General features: G+C 44.0%; 3 protein-coding genes across 3 annotated transcripts in view; 1 reads left to right on the top strand and 2 right to left on the bottom strand.

Annotated features, from left to right (window-relative positions):
• The window catches only part of LOC144683856 (sodium- and chloride-dependent neutral and basic amino acid transporter B(0+)-like), a 435,158-nt gene that overhangs the window by 222,546 nt on the left and 192,015 nt on the right, over positions 1–20,597 (top strand). The gene's annotated exons all lie outside the window — the stretch shown is intronic.
• LOC144683854 (sodium- and chloride-dependent neutral and basic amino acid transporter B(0+)-like) overlaps positions 1–20,597 on the bottom strand; it is a 453,756-nt gene that overhangs the window by 382,845 nt on the left and 50,314 nt on the right. The gene's annotated exons all lie outside the window — the stretch shown is intronic.
• LOC144684041 (sodium- and chloride-dependent neutral and basic amino acid transporter B(0+)-like) overlaps positions 5,253–20,597 on the bottom strand; it is an 86,491-nt gene continuing 71,146 nt past the window's right edge. Inside the window, exon 14 of the mRNA XM_078547756.1 lies at positions 5,253–5,390. Coding sequence (XP_078403882.1) covers positions 5,253–5,390 — 138 coding nt within the window. The remainder of the gene's footprint in view (positions 5,391–20,597) is intronic.

Below are 20,597 nucleotides of genomic sequence, written 5' to 3'. Positions count from 1 at the left end.
GCTTGGGGTTTCGAAGAGTGTTGATGTTCAAGATGTTAGAGTGGGCTCCATCACAACAGGAAAAGTGATTTTAAAGATTTTCTTGGCTCTCTTAGCCACATATTCATGGGAATATAGGTTGATCAATATAAAAGCCACATTTTTTAGGGTGAAAATTTTTTAAAAGAGGTGTTTTTGAAACCACCTGAAGAAACAAGTGATGTAGAAGGGAAGCTGTGGAAGTTAAACAAATGTGTTTATGGATTAAATGGCATTCAATACAACAGACTTTGGAGAAACATTACAACTCATGGAATAAAAGGGACAGTAGCAACATGGATACAAAATCTGCCGAGTAATAGAAAACAGCAAATTAATGTATATTTTTTCGGCTGGAGGAAGGTTTGTAGTGGAGCTCCCAGAGGATGGTATATATTAATGATCTAGATTTTGGTGTGCAGGGAACAATTTCAAAGTTTGCAGATGATATGAAACTTGAAATTTTGTAAACTGTGAGGAGGGCAGTGTAGAACTTCAAAAGGACATAGACAAGTTGATGGATGGGCAGGTAGATGGCAGATGAAGTTCATTGCAGAGAAGTGTGAGGTGATTCATTTTGGTAGGCAGAACACGGAAAGACAATGTAAAATAAGGGGTACAACTCTAAAGCATGCGCAGGAGCAGAGGGACCTTGGTGTGCATGTGCATGAGTCATTAAAGGTGGCAGGACAGGTGGAGAGAGCAGTTTATAAAGCATTCAGTATCCTAGGCTTCATTAATAGGAGCATAGAGTACAAGAGCAAAGAGGTTATGCTGAATGTGTATAGGACACTAGTTAGACTTCAGCTGGAGTATTGTGTACAGTTCTAGGCACCACAATTTAAGAAGGATGTGAATGCATTGGAGAGAGTGCAGAACAGGTTTACAAAAATGTTTCCAGGGATGAGAAACTTTAGTTATGAAGATAGATTGGAAAAGATGGGACTATTCTCCTTGGAGAGGAGAAGGCTGAGGGGATTTGATAGGGGTGCTCAAAATCATAAGAGAAACTGTTCCTGCTTGTTAAAGGATCAAGAATGAGAGGGCACAGCTTTAACGTGATTTGCAAAAGAAGAAAATGCTATTTGGGGAAAAAAACTTTTTTACATAGCGGACGGAATTGTTCCAGATTTTCACTAAGTGCAGTAGCGGGTGCGTAAAACAATGCTTTACCCATCAGCTGCAATGGTGGGTTTTCACGCCATATCATCCCAAACCCATTGCATTAGTTATGCATTCCCGGGAAACATGCCCTTTTGATGGTGGGCGGGCTCTCATTTGCCCACCACGCCATCACCTCACCGCTTCATCATGCTGGGCACCATATTTAAAGTCCAGCCGCGTGCACAAATCTCAGTGCTTCCAGCCCACGACTACTGCAGGGAAGATGTCCATGAAGGGCAAAAAGACTGCAGTCCCCAGGTTTAGTGACACATCACTGGAACACCTTTTGGATACCCTGGAGGCCACTGTGATGTCCTCCACCCCAGCTCTGGCCATAGGATGGGCAGCGGCATAACCAACCAGGCTTGGGAGGCGGTGGCAGTGGTGATCAGTGTCAATGTTGCACAGAAGAGGTTGGCCATCCAATGCAAATAGAGGACGAATGATCTCACCTGTGCAGCCAGGGTAAGGCAACCATCTCATCACCTTAAACTCACACACTCAAGCCCATCACATATACATTGGCATCTCATTCACTGTCAGTTCAAGGGACATCACCACCTATTCTCACACATATACCCTCACATGTCCATCTGGCTTCATCTCCTCTGGAGAGTGCCTCCTCATGCATCACCATCTTGAGGGCACTTGCACAGATCAACATGTGCCCCCACACACACCCTGGGTTACCCTCCTTCCCCAGTACAGCTCTTGTCCTGAAGCCTCTTCCCTTGCTTGAGGCCACTTGTCCCCCGTCCCCAAGCAAGCCCTAGCCCTGCAGCCATTGAAAATCCAACCAAATATGGCTCACCTGATAGGTAGAAACCTGCTGTGAGCCCCCCTAAAAGTGATGTGATGCTGTCTATGAAGCCCAGTGCTTATGACTGTGAGAGCTGACTGAAGCAAGACAGGCAAACAAACCTTAAAATCCCAAGCAAAGTGCAGCCCACCAGGTGCACGTCGCTTATGTGCTGTTGTGAAACATGTTGGTGTGTTTTCCCACTGACATGATCAGACGATCTTGCGGGGGGGACGATTCCAGCGGGCTAGCCTAATAATGATACGATGTATAACAATGAGGCTTCCAACATCCGATGTGGCCCACCATCGGTGGGCTGAGCAGATGATTGCAAACTGGTTTCACGCCATCGTGAAACCGATCGTGCTATATTGTCCACTCACACCACTAACCATGCCCGACACCGGCAGGTAAGGAAAATCCTGGCCAGTAAGTGATTCAGGTCTGGAATGCACTGCCTGGAAGCGTGGTGGATGCAGGTTCAATCAAAACATTCAAGAGGGCATTAGATGATTATTTAAATAGAAGCAATGTGCAGGGTTATGGGAAAAAGTCAGGAGAATGGCACTATGTCATAATGCTCATTCAGTGAGTTAGTGCAGACACAATGGGCTGAATGGCCTCCTTCTGTACTGTAGCAATTTTGTGATTGTGTAAATGATATATCAAGGGTACAGTATTTCTCGGTTAAGTCTGTCTTGCTGAAAGTAGGTTGTCTTTAGCTGAAAGCAGACCCAGCAATGTTCTACAGGTATTCACAATATATATTAATGATTTAGATGAGGGAACTAAATGTAATATCTCCAAATTTGCAGATTACACAAAGCTGAGTGGGAGGGTGAGCTGTGAGGAGGATGCAGAGATGCTTCAGTGTGATTTGGATAAGCTGAGTGAGTGGGCAAATGCATGCCAGATGCAGTGTAATGTGGATAAATGTGAGGTTATCCACTTTGGTAGCAAAAACAGGAAGGCAGATTATTATCTGAATGGCTATAATTTTAGAGAGGGGAATGTGCAATGAGAGCTAGGCATCCTCGTACACCAGTCGCTGAAGGTAAGCATGCAGGTGCAACAGGCGGTAAAGAAGGCAAATGCTATTTTGGCCTTCATAGCCAGAGGATTCGAGTACAGGAGTGAGGATGTCTTGTTGCAATTATACAGGTGAGACCACACCTGGAATATTGTGTGCAGTTTTGGTGTCTCCTTATCTGAGGAAGGATGTTCTTGCTATAGAGGGATTGCAGCGAAGGTTTACCCGACTGATTCCTGGGATGGCGGGACTGACACATGGGGAGAGATTGAGTTGGTTAGGATTATATTCACTAGAGTTCAGAAGAATGAGGGAGGATCTTGTTGAAACCTATAAAATTCTAACAGGACTAGACAGGGTAAATGCAGGAAGGATGTTCCCAATGGTGGGGGAGTCCAGAACCAGAGGTCACAGTCTGAGGATATGGGGTAGACCATTTAGGACTGAGTTGAGGAGGAATTTCTTCACCCAGAGAGTGGTGAGCCTGTGGAATTCACTACCACAGAAAGTAGTTGAGGCCAAAACATCGTATGTTTTCAATAAGGAGTTAGATATAGTTCTTGGGGCGAAAGGGATCAAAGGGTATGGGGAGAAAGTGGGAGCAGGCTATTGAGTTGGATGATCAGCCACGATCATAATGAATGGCGGAGCAGGCACGAAGGGCGGAATGGCCTACTCCTGCTCCTAGTTTCGATGTTTCTATCACAAAGAGAAACTTGCAGGCATCTTTATGATGCATGCTGATGATTTTCTATGGGGAGGTTTTGTGGAATTTGGGCAATCTATTATAGGTAAGGTAAAAGGGGAATTAAGATTGGAACTCAGTCTTCAGGGGCCTTTCAATATATAGGATTAGACATTAAGAAGATTAGGTTGGGAATAATGTTGAATCAATAATCATACTTAGAAAGTGTTAATCATATCCTGATAAATCAAATCAGGTCTTCACAGAAAGATGATCATGCATCCAAAACAGAAAGAGCAGTTAAGAAACTTGAATGGACAGTTAAACTGGCTATGCTCTCAGACAAGACCCAATGCCAGTTATGATGTATTGGAACTTAGTACTGTGATGAAACACACTTCGGTTGAGGAGGTTCATCAGACAAATAAAACATTAAAGAAATTAAATTCAAGGAAATGTGCACTCAAGTTTCCAGACTTGGGTGACCTAAGAGATTATGAAATTATTTGCTTTAAGTGATGCTTCCCATTCCAATCTTCCAGATGGATATTCAAGTGCAGCTGGGTTCTGATATTCTTGCTGGGTGAAAAGAAAAACTTTGTCCCTTTGCCTGGGAAGCCAAAAAAAAGGGTGGCTAAATGTACCCTAGCTGCAGAAACACTGGTGCTAGTCGAAGCAATGGATATGGAATTGTATGTATCTAACATTCTGAAGGAAATCCTATACAAGGGACATTCTGAGAAAGGTTTGCCTATTGAATGCTATGTGGATAACCATTATTTTTGGATAATGTTCATTCGACAAAGAGTGTCACTCCAAAAGCTTGAGGATTGGCCTTGCTAGCATGAAGGAAATGTTGGAAAGAAAAGATTTCTAAAATAAAATAGGTCGATGCAAGTCATCAATCATCAGAGTGCATTACAAAGGCAAATGCTTGTTCCAAGAAATTGTTGGAGCTCCTGGAAGAGGGATATCTTGTGTTATAATGAATTGTAAGAAAACTAATTTATTTCTTTTAGATTACTTTGTAATTATTTAAGTTTATTAGAAAGTTTTTGTTTAAAGAAAGAAAGGGGAATCTGTTGATGGTTTGTTGATTACATTGTTAAAGATACGCAGTAGATGGGCATTGTTGATTGAGCACTGAGAACACATATAAAGAGAGTCAGTTGTGACACTGGGTTAATGGTCAGGAGGCCGAGATCTGTAAGGCTGCATCCTGTGAATAAACAAGGAAAAGATCTGCGTCCTGTTTCATATTTCACCAACTGGCTTGGATTCATTTAACACCAGGACTCAGGTTGGAACATGACTGAAGGTTCATGATGCAGGAACTTTAATGCTTACTAACTCTACCTGGCCCCACCCTTACCCAAATTGATATTCATGTTTGCAGTGGACAGAGGAAACTTCAGCCAAAAATGTAGATGGGTTCAGGTGAAGTTACTGTTTGTTCTGGAAACTCCCACTGACATTATAGCAGGAGATCATCAGAATGGTGGTGGATTTTCAGGGCCATTGTTTACAAACTGAACGAAAAATGTTCCCTTAAATTTTCACATCTCAGGAGTGGCCAGAGGTTGCACTTGCTTAGAGACTTCTGTAGAATCAGGCCTGTTTCTGTATCGTTCCCCTCTGTGTTGTTCCAAGTATGGACCCCAATCAGGAGCTGATGCACAAGCGGCAGAAATTTTCTATGAAAAGAAAAGTACAATGTTTAATAATTTCTGCCTGATTATTATAACCAACCATTAACTTCCCATGCTCATTGTTAGAGGAAAATTAAAAATGCTAAAAGAGAACACTAAGAATTTACTGAAGAACACTTAAAATCTCCAGGCAGCCATTGATGCTAAACATATTGACAGTTGAGGATAAGCAGATGGACATTGCACACAAAGAGGCTTTGAGTTTCTGTGTGATTTACACAGAAGTCAAGAGATGAGCTAATGTCCAGTAACAGGCAGGACAATTCAAGTGGTGCAATGATGCGGTGAAGCCTTGAGAGCTAGACTAGAGATAAAACATGACATAAAGTTAGATTAAGTGTACTCCTCTCTCAGATAGGGAAGGGACATATGGTTTTAGCTTAGATATGGGAGGACATACAATAGACAAAGAGGGGGCTTTGATGAAACACAAACAGTCTTGAGTTGTGAGAACCAAGGTCTTTGCGTACGTGTTTTAATTTTGATTGGCTAATATAATTATGTATACATCCTTTAGAATAATTGGTTAGCAAAATCACATGTTTATGTACTCAATAGGATAGTTTTGACATGGGACCTGTGTGTCGGTTGAATGTACTCAAATGTATTGTGATAAGAAAAAGCACAAAAGTAATGAAATGTAATCAATCTGGGAGCTGGGTCTTCATTCTTAGGAATGATTGCAGCTCCCTTGCATGTGCTTGAATAAAACCAGTTAAAGGAAGCCTGAGTCTCTGTGGTCGCTGTGTGATCGGGGATTGTAATTTCTCCTCTTCAACTGGCCTATGTGGTAGTTGCTGGATTGGAGGGAGTACCTTCTTCAGTCATATTGAATGGCAGAGCAGACTCGAGGGGCTGAATGGCCTACTACTGCTCTGATGTTCCTAGTTTCCTATGTTCCAACTAAAAAAAACCCTGACCTTAATCATGTTATCCTGCAGTTTGTTGCAACACATGGCAATTCTTATTATACTGAAAAATATTTATCCTGTATGTTTATCACAGAGATTATACTCCCATGTCTAGACTCTAACTTCTCAGGCAGTATACTGGCAATGAGGTATACGTAACGAACATGTGTTACACTAAAATAATAATTGTTGCAAATACTTTGCTGCAGCTATTGTCACACCAATTTAAGGAGAGTTATTGGGTCAATAATATGTTTCCTCGTGATGAAAAAGCCAGGACATCCAAATCATAACCATTTGATGCAGGGCACACCACTAAGTGATTATAATCAGCTATTATCAATGCCCACATTTCTCATGCTGGAAAAAAAACCATGGGGACTAAATTGACCTGCACAACAACAGCTTTTTGAGCTGTTTACATGCACTTCAGTAGGAAGTACACAGGATGCCATTGTGGTAAAGTAAAGCATGTCTGAAGCAGCTCCTATTGATTTGCATGTGTAAATAAGGGTCCTAAAGCTTGTTTTTCGTCCCTGCTGCAACTTCACTTCGCCCTGAGGCAGCCAGCTCGAATGCTGGTCGCATGCAGTAAAACCAACTCGAAACACCATTTTTAAAAAAACTCTGACAGCTCTAAGCAGTAATCACAAGAGTCTTAACAGAAAAGAACCACTCTGGCTTCTCCCATTCTGCTCTCTTCGGCATCTTTTACCATTCATTTGGAGAAGAGAGGAATTCCCCGGCTGATAGAGAAGAACCTTCCAATCTGAATGGGGAAGAACGAAAGTTCGTTATTGGCCAGAGAGGCCTTTGAAACTGTCCAATGAAAACTCACCTCTGTTGATCATCATTGGGAAAAGTCAAGGTTTTTGAAAAAGATGACTTCTAAGTCCAGATAGGATTGTAATGAGAATGTTGAGGGAGAGGCTGCATACAACTAAAGCCCATTTGCCAGTATTGGATGATCCCAGCAACAAATAAACCTGTGACCTCTCAGCATCACTTACACTGGCTGAAAATGTCATGTAATCATGGGATTTCTGCCTAGCATGCTAACCTGGTGATGTGTATAAATGAGGAAGGAGTGGAGAAAACAAAGGCCTCAAATCGGAGTGGAAATTACACTGCAATAAAACAAGGTGTTAACCCATTATAAATGGGTCTCGGGCCAATCTGTGAAATACCATATGGTGTTACATCATTTTACAATGTTATAACACAGCTAATGGTGGATGAATTCTATTCCAGATACCTACTAGCAATTCTATGCCACCTTATTGCACATTCTCAGCATTAGAATTGGTAAGGAATACCAATTAAATATTGAAGTAAGGGATTGTTTTATTATCTATTAAATAACATCTAAACAGTCGCAGACAGGAAAAGAACCTTTGATCTACCCATATGTCCCACACAATTTTGATATCTGAACATCATAACATGAACACTCTCATGTGATCTCCTAGGAGAGGTGAAAAAACAGTAAAAAAAAACAGGAAGCTCATCTCGGGGTCAAATGTGACACCAAGATTGAGAACAGATTTGTTTAACCTCCTAATATTGCCAGGGAGAGGGATGGAGTTGAGAGCTAGGGGGACAGAGTTTGAAGTGAGGACAATAAACAATGGTTTCAGTCATCCCAGTCTCTAATTGGAGGAAATTTATACTCATCCAGTACTAGATGTCAGATAGGCAGTCTGACAATTTAGCAATTTAGTGGAAGAGTGCAGAGAGGTGGTGAGGTAGAGTTGGGTGTCAGCGTACATGTAAAAACTAACACTGTGTCTTTGGATGATGTTACATAAGGGCAGCATATTGATGAGAAATAGGAAAGGGCCAAGAATAGATCCTTGGGGTACACCAGGGGAAATGATGCAGGAGTGGGAAGAGAAACCATTGCAAAAGATACTCTGGCTACTATTAGATGGATAGTAATAGAACCAGATGAGAGCAGTTCCATATGACAGTGGAGAGGGTACAACTGTAATCATGGGTGACTTTAATCTACATACAGATTGGACAAACCAAACTAACAATAATACTGTGGAGGAGGATTTCCTGGAGTGTGTATGTGATTTTTTTTTGGACCAATATGTTGAGGAACCTACTAGAGAGCAGGCTATCCTAATCTGGGCATGATGCCATGAGAAAGGATTAATTAACAATCTTGTTGTGCGGAACCCCTGGGGGAAGAGCGACCATAAAATGATAGAATTGTTCATTAGGATGGAGAGTGAAGAAGTTGAACCTGAAGCTAAGGTCCTGAATCTAAATAAAGGAACAACGAGGGTATGAGGCATGAGTTAGCAATGATGGATTTTGGAACCTTACAAAAAGGGTTGATGGTGGATAGGCAATGGCTAATATTTAAGGAACGTAGGCATGAATTATAACAATTATTCATTCCCGTCTGGCGCAAAAATAAAACAGGAAAGATGGCTCAACCATGGCTTACAAAAGAAATTAATGATAGCATTCGATCCAAAGAGGAGACATATAAAATTGCCAGAAAATGCAGCAAGCCTGAGGATTGGGAGCAGTTTAGAATTCAGCAAAAGTGGACAAAAAGATTGATCAAGAAAGGGAAAATGGAGTATGAGACCAAACTTGCAAGGAACATAAAAACTGACTGTAAAAACTTCTATAAATATATGAAGAGAAAAAGGTTAACAAAGACAAATGTAGGTCCTTTACAGTCATTAACAGGAGAAATTATAATGGAGAACAAGAAATGGCAGAAGACTTGAACACATATTTTGGATCTGTCTTCACAAAAGAAGACACAAAATAATTTCCCAGAAATGTTAGGGAACCAAGAGTCTAGTGAGAGGGAGGAATTGAAAAAAAATCAGTATTAATAAAAAAAGTGGTGCTAGAGAAATTAATGGGGGTTAAAGGCCGAAAAATCCCCAGGGCCTGATAATCTACATCCCAGAGTACTAAAGGAAGTGGCCCTGGAAATATTGGATGCATTGGTGGTCATCTTCCAAAATTCCATAGACTCTGGAGCATTTCCTACAGGTTGGAGGGTGGCAAACGTAACCCCACTATTTAAAAAAGGAGGGAGAGAAATAACATAGAATTACAGACCAGTTAGCCTAACATCAGTAGTGGGGGAAATGCTAGAGTCTATTATAAAAGATGTAGTAACAGAGCATTTGGAAGCATCAACGGGATTAGATAAAATCAGCATGGGTTTATGAAAGGGAAATCATGTTTAACTAATCTACTTGAGTTATTTGAGGATGTAACTAGTAGAATAGATAAGGGAGAACCAGTGGGCATGGTGTATTTGGGTTTCAAGAAGGCTTTTGATAAGGTCCTACATAAGAGGCTAGTGGGCAAAATTAAAGCACATGAGATTGGGGGTATTATACTGGCATGGATTGAGAATTGGTTGACAGAACGGAAACTGAGGGCAGAATTTTACGGCAGCGGGATTTTATGTTCCCACTGAAGTCAATGAGGTTTATGATGGCTCAACGCATTTTACAGCCCCGTCCCCGCTGATATAGGGCCGTAAAATTCTGCTCAGGGAGTGAGAAAACATGGGTCTTTTTCCGGGTGGCAGGCGGTGACTAGTGGTGTACCACAGGGATCAGCGCTTGGGCCCCAGCTATTCATGATATGTATAAATGACTTGGATGAGGGAACCAAATGCAACACTTCCAAGTTTGCTGATGACACAAAACTGGGCAGGGTTGTGAGGAGGATGCAAGGAGGCTTCAGGGTGATTTAGACAAGTTGTGTGTGTGGGCAAACACATGGCAGATGCAGTATAATGTGGATAAATGTGAAGTTATATGCTTCGGTGTGAATAGCAGAAAGGCAGAGTATTATTTAGATGGTGATATGTTGGGAAATGTGGATGTACAAAGTGATCTGGGTGTCCTTGTACACCAGTCAATGAAAGTAAACAGGCAGCTGCAGCAAGCAATAAGGAAGGCAAATGGTATGTTGGCCTTCATTGCAAGAGGATTTTAGTTCAGAAGTAGGGATGTCTTACTGCAGTTATACAGGGGCTTGGTGAGACCACACCTGGAGTATTGAATGCCATTTTGGTCTCCTACCTGAGAACGGATATACTTGCCAAAGAAGGAGTGCAGTGAAGGTTCGCTAGGCTGATACCGGGGATGGCAGGTCTGTCACATGAGGAGAGATTGGTTCAACTGGGCCTGTATTCACTAAAGTTTAGAAAAATGAGAGGGGATCTGATTGAAACATATAAAATTCTCTAACAGGGCTAGACTGACTAGATGCAAGGAGGATGTTTCCCCTGGTTGGGAGTCTAGAACCAGGGGCCACAGTCTCAGGATACGGGGCAGGCCATTTAAGACTGAGATGAGTAAAGATTTCTTCACTTAGAGGGTGGTCAACCTCTGGAATTCTTTACCACAGAAGGCTGTGGAGGCCGGGTCCCTGAGTATACTCAAGAAAGAAATTGATCATTTTTTGGATATTAGGGGCATCAAGGGGTGTGAAAAGAAACAGGAATATGGTGTTGAGATCAAGGATCAGCCATGATCACATCGAATGGTGGAGCAGGCTCAAAGGGCCGAATGGTCTACTCCTGCTCTTAGTTTCTATGGCCAGGATTTTCCCCTCAGCGATTTGGGGCGGGGCCCGCTCGCTGAGGGAAAAATATGCCGGATGACATCGGGAGGAATCCCCGACCCATCCCGGTCCCATTAAATATTTAGGAAGGCGGGCGGACAGAGAAATCAGCTGTCCGCCCGCCGACCTGTCAATGGCCAACTGAGGCCGTTGACAGGCTCATTAAGATAATTAAAGATCTGCCCATCCAAGCTTAAGGCTTGCGGGCAGGCCAGGAGCCCCAGCGGGCTCCAGATTATTCATGAACTTCATTCATTGGCGGGATGAAGTTTCATGTCCATTTTTTAAACATTTAATAAATTTTATGTGTTTATTGTTAACATGTTCCATCTCATGTGACATTGTCACATGAGGGGGACATGTTAATAATTTCAATATTTATCTATTTTTAGACTTTACTTACCTGTCACGAATCTCCCTGAGACAGGACTTTGTCTCAGGGAGAAGTGCGCTCTTTGACAGATGGGGATTCCCTCCACCCCCCGCACAGGAAGCGCATAGCACTTCCTGTTGGGCAGGCCGCTGGGTGGGCCGTAATTGGCCCGCCCACTCAAAATGGCAGCGGGACCCATTTCAGTGGCGGGGGTCGGCTGTCCGCCCGCCACTGAGCCGGTAGGGCCCACATGCCATCCGAGGGCAAAATTCTGCCCAATGTGTCTATGGATAGCATGGTTAATTTTATCAAAGGCTGCACACAGACCAAGAAGGACAAGAGGGACAATTTACCTTTGGTGCCATGTGTGAATTTGATAAAGAGCTTTTTCAGTACTGCAGCAGAGCTGGAAACCTGAAAGGAGAGATTCAAATATGGAATTCTGGGAAAGCTGGGCAACGATTTGAGAGGTGACAACATATTCAGGGAGTTGAGAGAAAAACTAGGTTGGAGATGGGGTGATAGGCAAGAATGGAGTAATCAAAGGTGAGGGTGCTGTTGAGAAAACCAATAGCTGGAGAAATGTTGTGGATGACAATGAGTCAAAGGCTAGACAGTGGGGATTTTGAAAGTGCAGCTATAAGTGAGTTGGGTAATAGTTTTTTTTCCAGGATACAGAAGTAGGATTGGGGTTTCGAAGGGAGATGTGGGTGGAATGGAAATGTGTGAAATGGAAAGTATGTTTAGGATGTACTCAGGAAATCCTATGGACAGTCTTACACTGGGCAGTCAGATCAGGGTCTGAGCGCAATTATTCTGACAACTATGCTACTGAGCATTTCAAACGGTATCAAATAGCAGCACATCTTAATCCTGAAGCAGATTTTAGGCCAGCTATTGATTTACTTTACTTTTTGTCAATTTCTCAGTTTACAGAACTCAATAAAGTCAATAGAACACAATTGCTGTTGATCCAGAACAGAATACAACACCATATATTCTTAAAAGAAAACTTTATCCTTATTGCTATTTCTTATTTTTAAACTGGATTTTTCTGATGAATGAAGAAAATTAAGATGACTGACCCTTTGCTTGTTAATCACCATAAGAACATAATTCATTTCTCAGTTTTGGAAACGTCACGCTTTGTTATGTCTGGAGTTTTTAACACCACCTGGAACTGCACAGACCTACTTCAAAGGGAGCTACACAAAAGCAATTTGCATTTGATAAGTCAAGTTTGTTAGTGGAGTCGGTGATTCAACGGAAACAATGACTTTCCAAACGCCAGACCTTCAACCAGTGGCACCCCTTTTTAACCCATAATGGCTGAGGCATTATCAATCCTGAACACAAAGCCAAAATCCAGACACTGGATAAACATCCTTTGTTAAAGTAATTGTGAAGAAGTAAGGTCACGTAACCTAGGACTCTGGCTTCCTGAACAGGTTACTATTACTCTCTGAGCTGCATACCCCAGTCTACTGTTTAACATCTGACCCCAAGGCCACACAGAAACAAGCTCTAGCCAGGTTGGACAACTAGCCCCCATCCAACCTGACTGCTGGGCAGATTTTGAACTATCGCCTACAAGTCACCTCTTACTCTTCTAAATTCAAGAGGAAACAAGCCAAACCTGCCCAACCTTTCCTCATAAGCCAACCCGCCCATCCATGGTATTAGTTGAGTAAACCTTCTCTGAACTGCTTCTAACACATTTAAATCTTTTCTTAAGGGGACCAATACTGTACACAGTACTCCAGATGTGGTCTCAGCAGTGCCCTGTACAACTGAAGCATAACCTCCCTACTTTTGTAATCAATTCCCCTCGCAATAAAAAATAACATTCTATTGGCTTTCCTAATTACTTGCTGTACTGCATACTAGCCTTTTGTAATTCATGCACTAGGATGCCCAGACTCCTCTGAATCTCAGAGCTCTGCAATCTCTCACCATTTAGATAATGAGCTTCTTTTTTTTCTTCCTGCTAAAATGGACAATTTCTCATTTTCACACATTATACTCCATTTGCCAAATCTTTGCCTGCTCACTTAACCTATCTATATCCCTTTTGTGGCTTCCTTATGCCCTCTTCACAATTTACTTTCCTACCTATATTTAGCAAATTTAGCAACCATTTCTTTGGTTCATTCAGTTAAGCCATTTATATAAATTGTAAAAAGTTGAGCCCCCAGCACTGATCCCTGTGGCACACCACTCGTCACATCCAGAAAAATGCCCATCTATGCCAAATTTCTGCTTCCTGTCAGCTAACCAATCTTCTATCCATGCCAATATATCACCCCCATGAGCTTTTATTTTCGGCATTAACCTTTGATGTGGCACTTTATCAAATGCCTTCTGGAAATCTAAGTACAATACATCTACCTGTCTCCCTTTATCCACAGCACATGCGACTCCTTCAAAGAACTCCAGTAAATTGGTTAAACATGATTCCCTTTCACAAAACCATGTTGACTCTACATGATTGCCTTGAATTTTTCTAAGTGCCCTACTATAACATCTTTAATAATAGCTTCTAATATTTTTCCTATGACAGGTGTCAAGGAAATTGGCCTGTGGTTTCCTGCTTTCTGTGTCCCTCCCTTTTTGAACAGAGAAGTTATATTTGCTATTTTCCAAACTAATGGAACCATTCCCGAATCCAGGGAATTTTGGAAAATTAACGTTAATGCATCAACTATCAAATAGCCACTTCTTTCAGGATCATAGGGTGAAGTCCATCCGGACCTGGGGATTTGTCAGCCCGCAGCCCCAACAATTTGCTCAATACCACTTCTCTGGTGATTGGAATTTTTCCGAGTTCCTCCCTCCCTTCCATTTCCTGATTTATATCTATTTCTAGGAAGTTACTTGTGTCCTCTATAGTGAAGACTGAAGCAAAATACTTGTTTATTTCATCAACCATCTCCCTACTTTCCATTATCAATTCCTCAAGCTTTCTATAGGACCAACGCTCACTTTGCCAACTCTTTTCTTATTTAAGTATCTACAGAATCTCTTACTATCCATCTGTATATTACTAGCTAGCTTTCTCTCATGCTCTAATCCTTCGTTCCTTTTTAATCCTTTTGTCATTCTTTGTTGTTCTTTATATTCTTTCCAATCTTCTGAACTGCCACCCATCTTTGTATAATTATATGCTTTTTCTTTAAGTTTGATACTGTCTTTAGCTTTTTTAGTTAACTGCGATGGTGGGCCCTCCCCTTGGAATTTTTCTTTCTCATTGGAATGTATATATTCTGTGTATTCTGTAATATCCCTTTAAATGTCTGCCACTAAACTTCCATTGACCTATCCCTTATCCTCATTTGCCAGTTTACTTTAGCTAGCTCTGCTTTCATGCCCTCATAATTGCCGCCATTTAAGTCTAAAACAGTAGCCTTGGACACACTCATTTCTCCCTCGAAATGAATGTAAAATTCAATCATATTAAGATCGCTGCTACCTAGGGGTGTCATCAAAATGAGGTTATCGATTAATCCTATCTCATTGCTCAACACCAGGCCTAATATAGCTTGCTCTTTGGTTGGCTCCAGAATGTGCTATTCAAAGAAACTATTTAGAAAACATTCTATGAACTGTTCATCTATGTTACCTTTGCGCATCTGATTTTTCCAGCCTATATGTAGATTAAAATCCCCATTGATTATTGTTGTACCTTTTTGACAAGCTCCCATTATCTCTTCTTTTATACTCTGTCCTACCATGTAGTTACAATTAGGGAGTCACTCCCACAAGTGACTTCTTGCCTTTATCATTTCTCATCTCAACCCAAAACACTCCTACATTCTGTTATCCTGAACTTAGGCCATCCCACTCTAATGTGTTAATACCATAATTAATTAACAGAGCCACCCCTCCACCTTCTCCTAACTTCCTGTTCTTTGTAAATGTCACATGCCCTTCAATATTCAGGTCCAAATCTAGGTCATCCTGTAGCTATGGGCGGACATTTCTGTGCCTGCCGGAGTCGGGCGTGTTCAGTGGATTGAGCGGACAATATGATTTCACGACGGTGTGAAACCAGTTCAGGATTGTCTGTTAAGTCTGCCAATGGCAGCTGCGTTTCCTGCTATCTGATGTAGGGAACCTCATTGTAATACATCAGCATATCATTATTAGGCCAGCCCACCAGAATCATTCCCCCACTGCTGGATCGTCTGTCCACATTGGTGAGAAAGCACGCCAAAGTGTTTCACAACAGCACATAAAAGGCCTACACTTGGTGGGCCACACTTTGAGGGGAACTCGGAGGTGAGCACACAGTAACATTGTGCAGTGCTCGCCAGGGTCACCGGTTGGACTTCAAGCTTGATGGGCGTTGGGGGATCGGGTTTAAGAGCAGCCCTGCCATTGAGGGAACTTGTAGTGGTGGGGGCGGGGTAACACCTGCTTTGTGGTTGAGGCGGCTTGTGGGGGCAGGGTGGTAGGACAGCCCTGGGGGGGGGTGGCGGTTAAGGGCAGCCCTGCTGTTGAGGTGACTTGTAGCGGGGGTGGGGTGGGGGGGGTGGGGTGGGGGTGTTGGTGGGCAAGGGCTGCGCTGCTGTTCAATATAGCGCACAAACATTCGGGGTGAGGGGTCAGGTGGGTGAGGAAAGTGGCCACGCTTTAAGGAAACCTGTATAAAGTGACCATTCCTCTGCAATTGAAAGAGTTCAGGCGCAGCCACATTGATATGATCAGAGTCAGGCTTCTAGCTTATCCGCCCACTCAAGCAATGCAGAGGTATCAAAGTGCCACCAAGTGCTCCAAAGCTTTTCACCCCTCCAACCTCACCCACCCCCAGTACAGACTGCAATGTCATGTGAATTTTAGTGGACTGCAGAACAGTTGCACGGCTGTACACGTTGTACAATCTCCTTGCTAAAGGTTCCCGTGGAACAGTCCCTGCTGCAGACACTCACAGCCCCTTGCAATGTCAGTATCCTGGTTTGGACCAGTCTGCCCCATGGTTCAAGTTAACAGTGCAGCCTTGCAGTATGGGTTAGGAGAATGCCTGCGCCTGAGCTGAGAGCACAGAATGCAGTCCAGTGGCTGAAGCTGAAGTCACCAATCGGTCAAATGGAATGGGGCGGAGGTGGGTGGGGTTCCGGGCAGCCATGCAGTGCACTAATCTCTGGCCATCCACGTGGTTAAGGGATTGTCACACTGAACTAGGACAGGATCTTAGTAAACCCATGCTAGCCATGTGTCTCTGACTTTCAGCCTGCAGGAGGAGTACATTAGGATCATGGAGCCTGGTGAACTAGCTGTATGCCTGATGGCCTACAGAAAGTGAAGAAGACGGAGGAGAGAGTGACTGAGGCTCCTGGCTGCAAAGAGGCAGGAGCAGCAACCTCAGGAAGAAATGGCGGCTGGGGCTCTCGTACACACCACTGAAGAGCCACAGCGAGCCATCACTGGCCAGTGCCTAGTGACACCCAGGGTCTATAGATGTCGCTTTTCATTCCTGCAGATGACCAAGAACTAGTGTTGCTGAAGACTGCACATGTCTAGGGAACTGGTCAGTCACATCTGCCACTTACTGCAGGACTTGGCACCATGGGAACATGGAGGGCATCCACTGCCAGTGGCCGTGAAAGTGACCACTGTGCCCAATTTATACGCTAGTGGCTCCTTTCAGGGCTCCACAGGTGACTTCTGTAGGATCTCACAAACCTCCACCCACAAATGCATCCATGAGGTCACAGATGCCATCTTTGCAGGGCACACAACTTTGTGTTTTTTGACAGGAACTAGGACAGCCAGGATGCAAAAGCAATTGGATTCGCCAAGATCTCGGGTTTCCCACAGGTGCAGAGTGCAATCGACTGAACTCACGTGGCACTCAGGTCTCCGTCACAAGACATGGTGGACTACATCAACCGCAAGGGATTCCATTTGCTGAATGTGCGACCACCAGAAACACTTCCTGCAGGTGTGCACAGTTTTCACGGAGTGTGCACGACACTTACATCCTCAGTCGGTCACAGATCCCTGAAGTCTTCCAGGGCCCACAGAGGCTGCAGGGGACAAGGGCTACCCGCAGAGGCCGTGGCTGATGACACCCGTGCAGCGGCCTCAGACTACAGCAGAGCGACACTATAATGAGGCTCAGGCTGCAACTTGCAGCTTGGTGGAGCAAACCATCGGGATGCTGAAGATACGGTTCTGGTGCCTGGCTCAGTCTGGTAGAGCCCTGCAATACAGTCCGCAGAGGGTGTCAAACATCATCGTCTGCTGTGCCCTATACAACCTGGGACTCCGACGGGGAGACGAACTCGCTGAGGAGGAGGTGGAGGAGCTGAAAGTCTCCTCTGATGAGGAGGATGCCGATGAGGATGAGGAGGTCCTCTGAGGTGACAATGACGGGGATGAGACCCTCACAATAGCTAGACGAGGCACGCGTACTCGGGAGGCCCTCATAGCTGCTAGATTTGTGGAGGATGATGACGACATGCAGTGAAGTGACCCCATAGATCCTCAAATTGTATCTGTGAACATTTGACTCCGTCTGTCTTATGGCAACGTGAATGCCCTCTGTGAGAATGCTCCTGTCAAAGAGATGCAGTGAAAGCCCTGATAGTCGCTCAGTTGCAGGAGGATGATGACAACATGCAATGAGGACACAACATTGATCTTCACAAAGCCTATGAGAATATTTGGCTCCCATCTGGCTGAGGGCAGCTCGCTTGCCCTCCATGATCAAGATCATATCATAAAGAAGCAGCCATGAAACTTTAAAACCATCTGATCCTTTGTCCACCTTCAGCACCTGAGCCCTTCAGGAGCACAGCATCAATGGTCATGGATGCTGAAGAGATGGGGTCCATACCCAACTTAAAGATGCTGAGAGCATATCGAGAGAATGAGAGAACCCTGTGGCATCAGCCCACTACATCGTGGCAGCAATGACCAGCACCGCTGAGGTGCAGGCATCAGTAATGTTTCCAGGGAGCGTGAGGCCAGACTATCACTTTGGTCTGAAGGCTGCACAGAGCACAGGGAAGAGGCCCTGGACTGAGACACCTGCCTTTATCTTGTGCAGAAAGGTTTCACATCTGAATGACAAGAACACTGCTCATCAGAACAAGAAGCCACAGGCAGGGAGACATTCTTGGGAGTTTATTGACGATACTGAGCAGTATGTATAGGTGATTAACATCCATGCCCAGGCTGGTTAACTAATTCTTCTTAACTTTCCTAATCCTGTCGTTACATTTTGATGCTCCCCGGACATGCACAGTGGAGGTGGGGGCAGTCTGCTACACCCTGTCTGTGCTGATCTCGGCTGGCGTCCTCTGGAGGGCTGAGACTTGGAGGGCCCCGGTCTGCTTTCAGGGTCCTGCTATGTGGCAATGGCTCTCTCCTCAGTCTGGAACTGGAGCTGCTGAGGTCACATGAAGAGGGGATTCAGATGGGCCGGATACTCTCGGAGTCACCTAGGTGGATGGCCCCGGAGTGTGTACCTGCTGATTCTCCTCTCTATGGGGGGCCCAGGCTGACTCCTTGAGGAGTGAGATTGAGCTGCCCAGCACCGCTCTTGCGTACACACTGTTGGAGGCCAACTATGGCATTAGCGATGGAGTTGATCCTGGCACTGGGTAGGCAACACTTTTAAAAACCCAAAAGGTGTTACTGGACTTCTTACTGCTGAGATAAATACACTGTTTTCTCATTATAAGAATACAAAAAAAAGTTTGTGGCCTGTAAGCCAAGTTTCCCTCTGGGATTTGGTCTGTCAACCGGCTGCCATCATAACAATTGACAGAAAGCCAGTACTGCAATTGTTTAAAGTTGGAATCAAAGCAAGTGAAGCACCAGGGTAGAGCGATGGCTCTTAAGTTTGCAGATGTGGTATTGGAAATCTTAGTCATGAATGTAGAGAGGAGGAGAATGCATGTCTTCCTGAGAGGCCAGGAGGCCCTTGAAGAAAACCCTTTTGAAGGCAATGGGGGAGAGTGATCAGGGACATCAATTCAAGGAACCTGCTGGGGGAACAATGCCAGAAAAAGTTCAATTACCTCACTTAGGTACTCAAGTTCAGTGAAAGCATCTTCAAAATGCATCTCATAGTCCCCAGACATCATCAAATCTCTCACTTGCTCAATGCATCTCACCCCCATCAGTCATCCACCAACAATCCTTTGCAGTCACAACTCAGACACAGCATTCAGATGCTCTATCTCACTCTCACCATCATCCACCTCTCACTGTCTTCATATACATCCAATTATTCAGCCCTGGCAAATATCTAAACCAAGCAGAGTGTCAAACAATCAATGGCATTCTTCCCTCTTTCTAGCAGGACAAGGTGGTGCACAATGGAAGGGACCAGAACAGAACAGTGTGGGGGACACTGTTGCGTTTGCACCCCTTGAGCCCTATGGAGGAGATGGTGCTCCATATCATGGGTCTGGCTATGACAGAGTGAATTGCACCCAGTGTTGCCCAGAACATTAAAGATGATGGCACGTTCCCACCTTATGACCCTTCTCAAATCCCAGTTCAGCCTCATCCTGCTATCTGACATGATGTCAAGCTGCTGATGCTGTGACCACGGGCGGCTTGCTTTCCACCCCACATCCTTCCCTCACCCAACTCTCTGCTTCTGATTTTCTGCTTTCAGATAGAATGGAATCATAGAATCAGAGAATAGTCGCAGCACAAAAGAAGGCCATTCATTCCATTGTGTCCATGCTGGCTCTCTGCAAGAACATCTCAGCTTTCGCTTTCCCTTCCCTTTTGTGCCATCTGCAAATTTTGAAATTGTGCCCTACACACCCAAGTCTAGGATGTCAATATAGATCAAGAAAAGCAGTGGTCCTTCCTCCAGCCTGAAAAAACAACTATTCACCATTTTCCTGTGTTCCCTGTCATTCACCCAATTTTGTTCCGTGGGCTTTCTGGGCTTTAACTTTGCTGACAAGCTTATTGTGTGACACTTCATCAAATTTGTTTTGAAAGTCCACGTACATCACATTGTTAGGGGGGAATATAGGGGTACAGTAAGAACTTATTGAAAGGGAATGAATTACTTAAAATCTCCAAGCAGCCAGTGCTACCAAGCGCATTGGCAATTAAAGGTTACCAGATGAACCTTGCACAGCCTTAGGGCCTGCAAACAACAGAAAGGCTTTGGGAACCGGATTGGAGTCAGAGGATGGCAATAACATAGATTAAGTGTGCTCTTCAACAGATAAGGAAAGGGCAGATGGTCCTAGCTTAGATAGGAGGGAAGGTCTCTGCCTGGGTGAAAATAGGGACATATGATGCATGTTACCAGAG

The sequence above is a fragment of the Cetorhinus maximus genome, chromosome 8 (assembly GCF_964194155.1).
Source record: "Cetorhinus maximus chromosome 8, sCetMax3.hap1.1, whole genome shotgun sequence".
NCBI lineage: Eukaryota > Metazoa > Chordata > Chondrichthyes > Lamniformes > Cetorhinidae > Cetorhinus > Cetorhinus maximus.
Note: the sequence above shows the minus strand (reverse complement) of the source record. Positions and strands in the feature narration are given on the sequence as shown.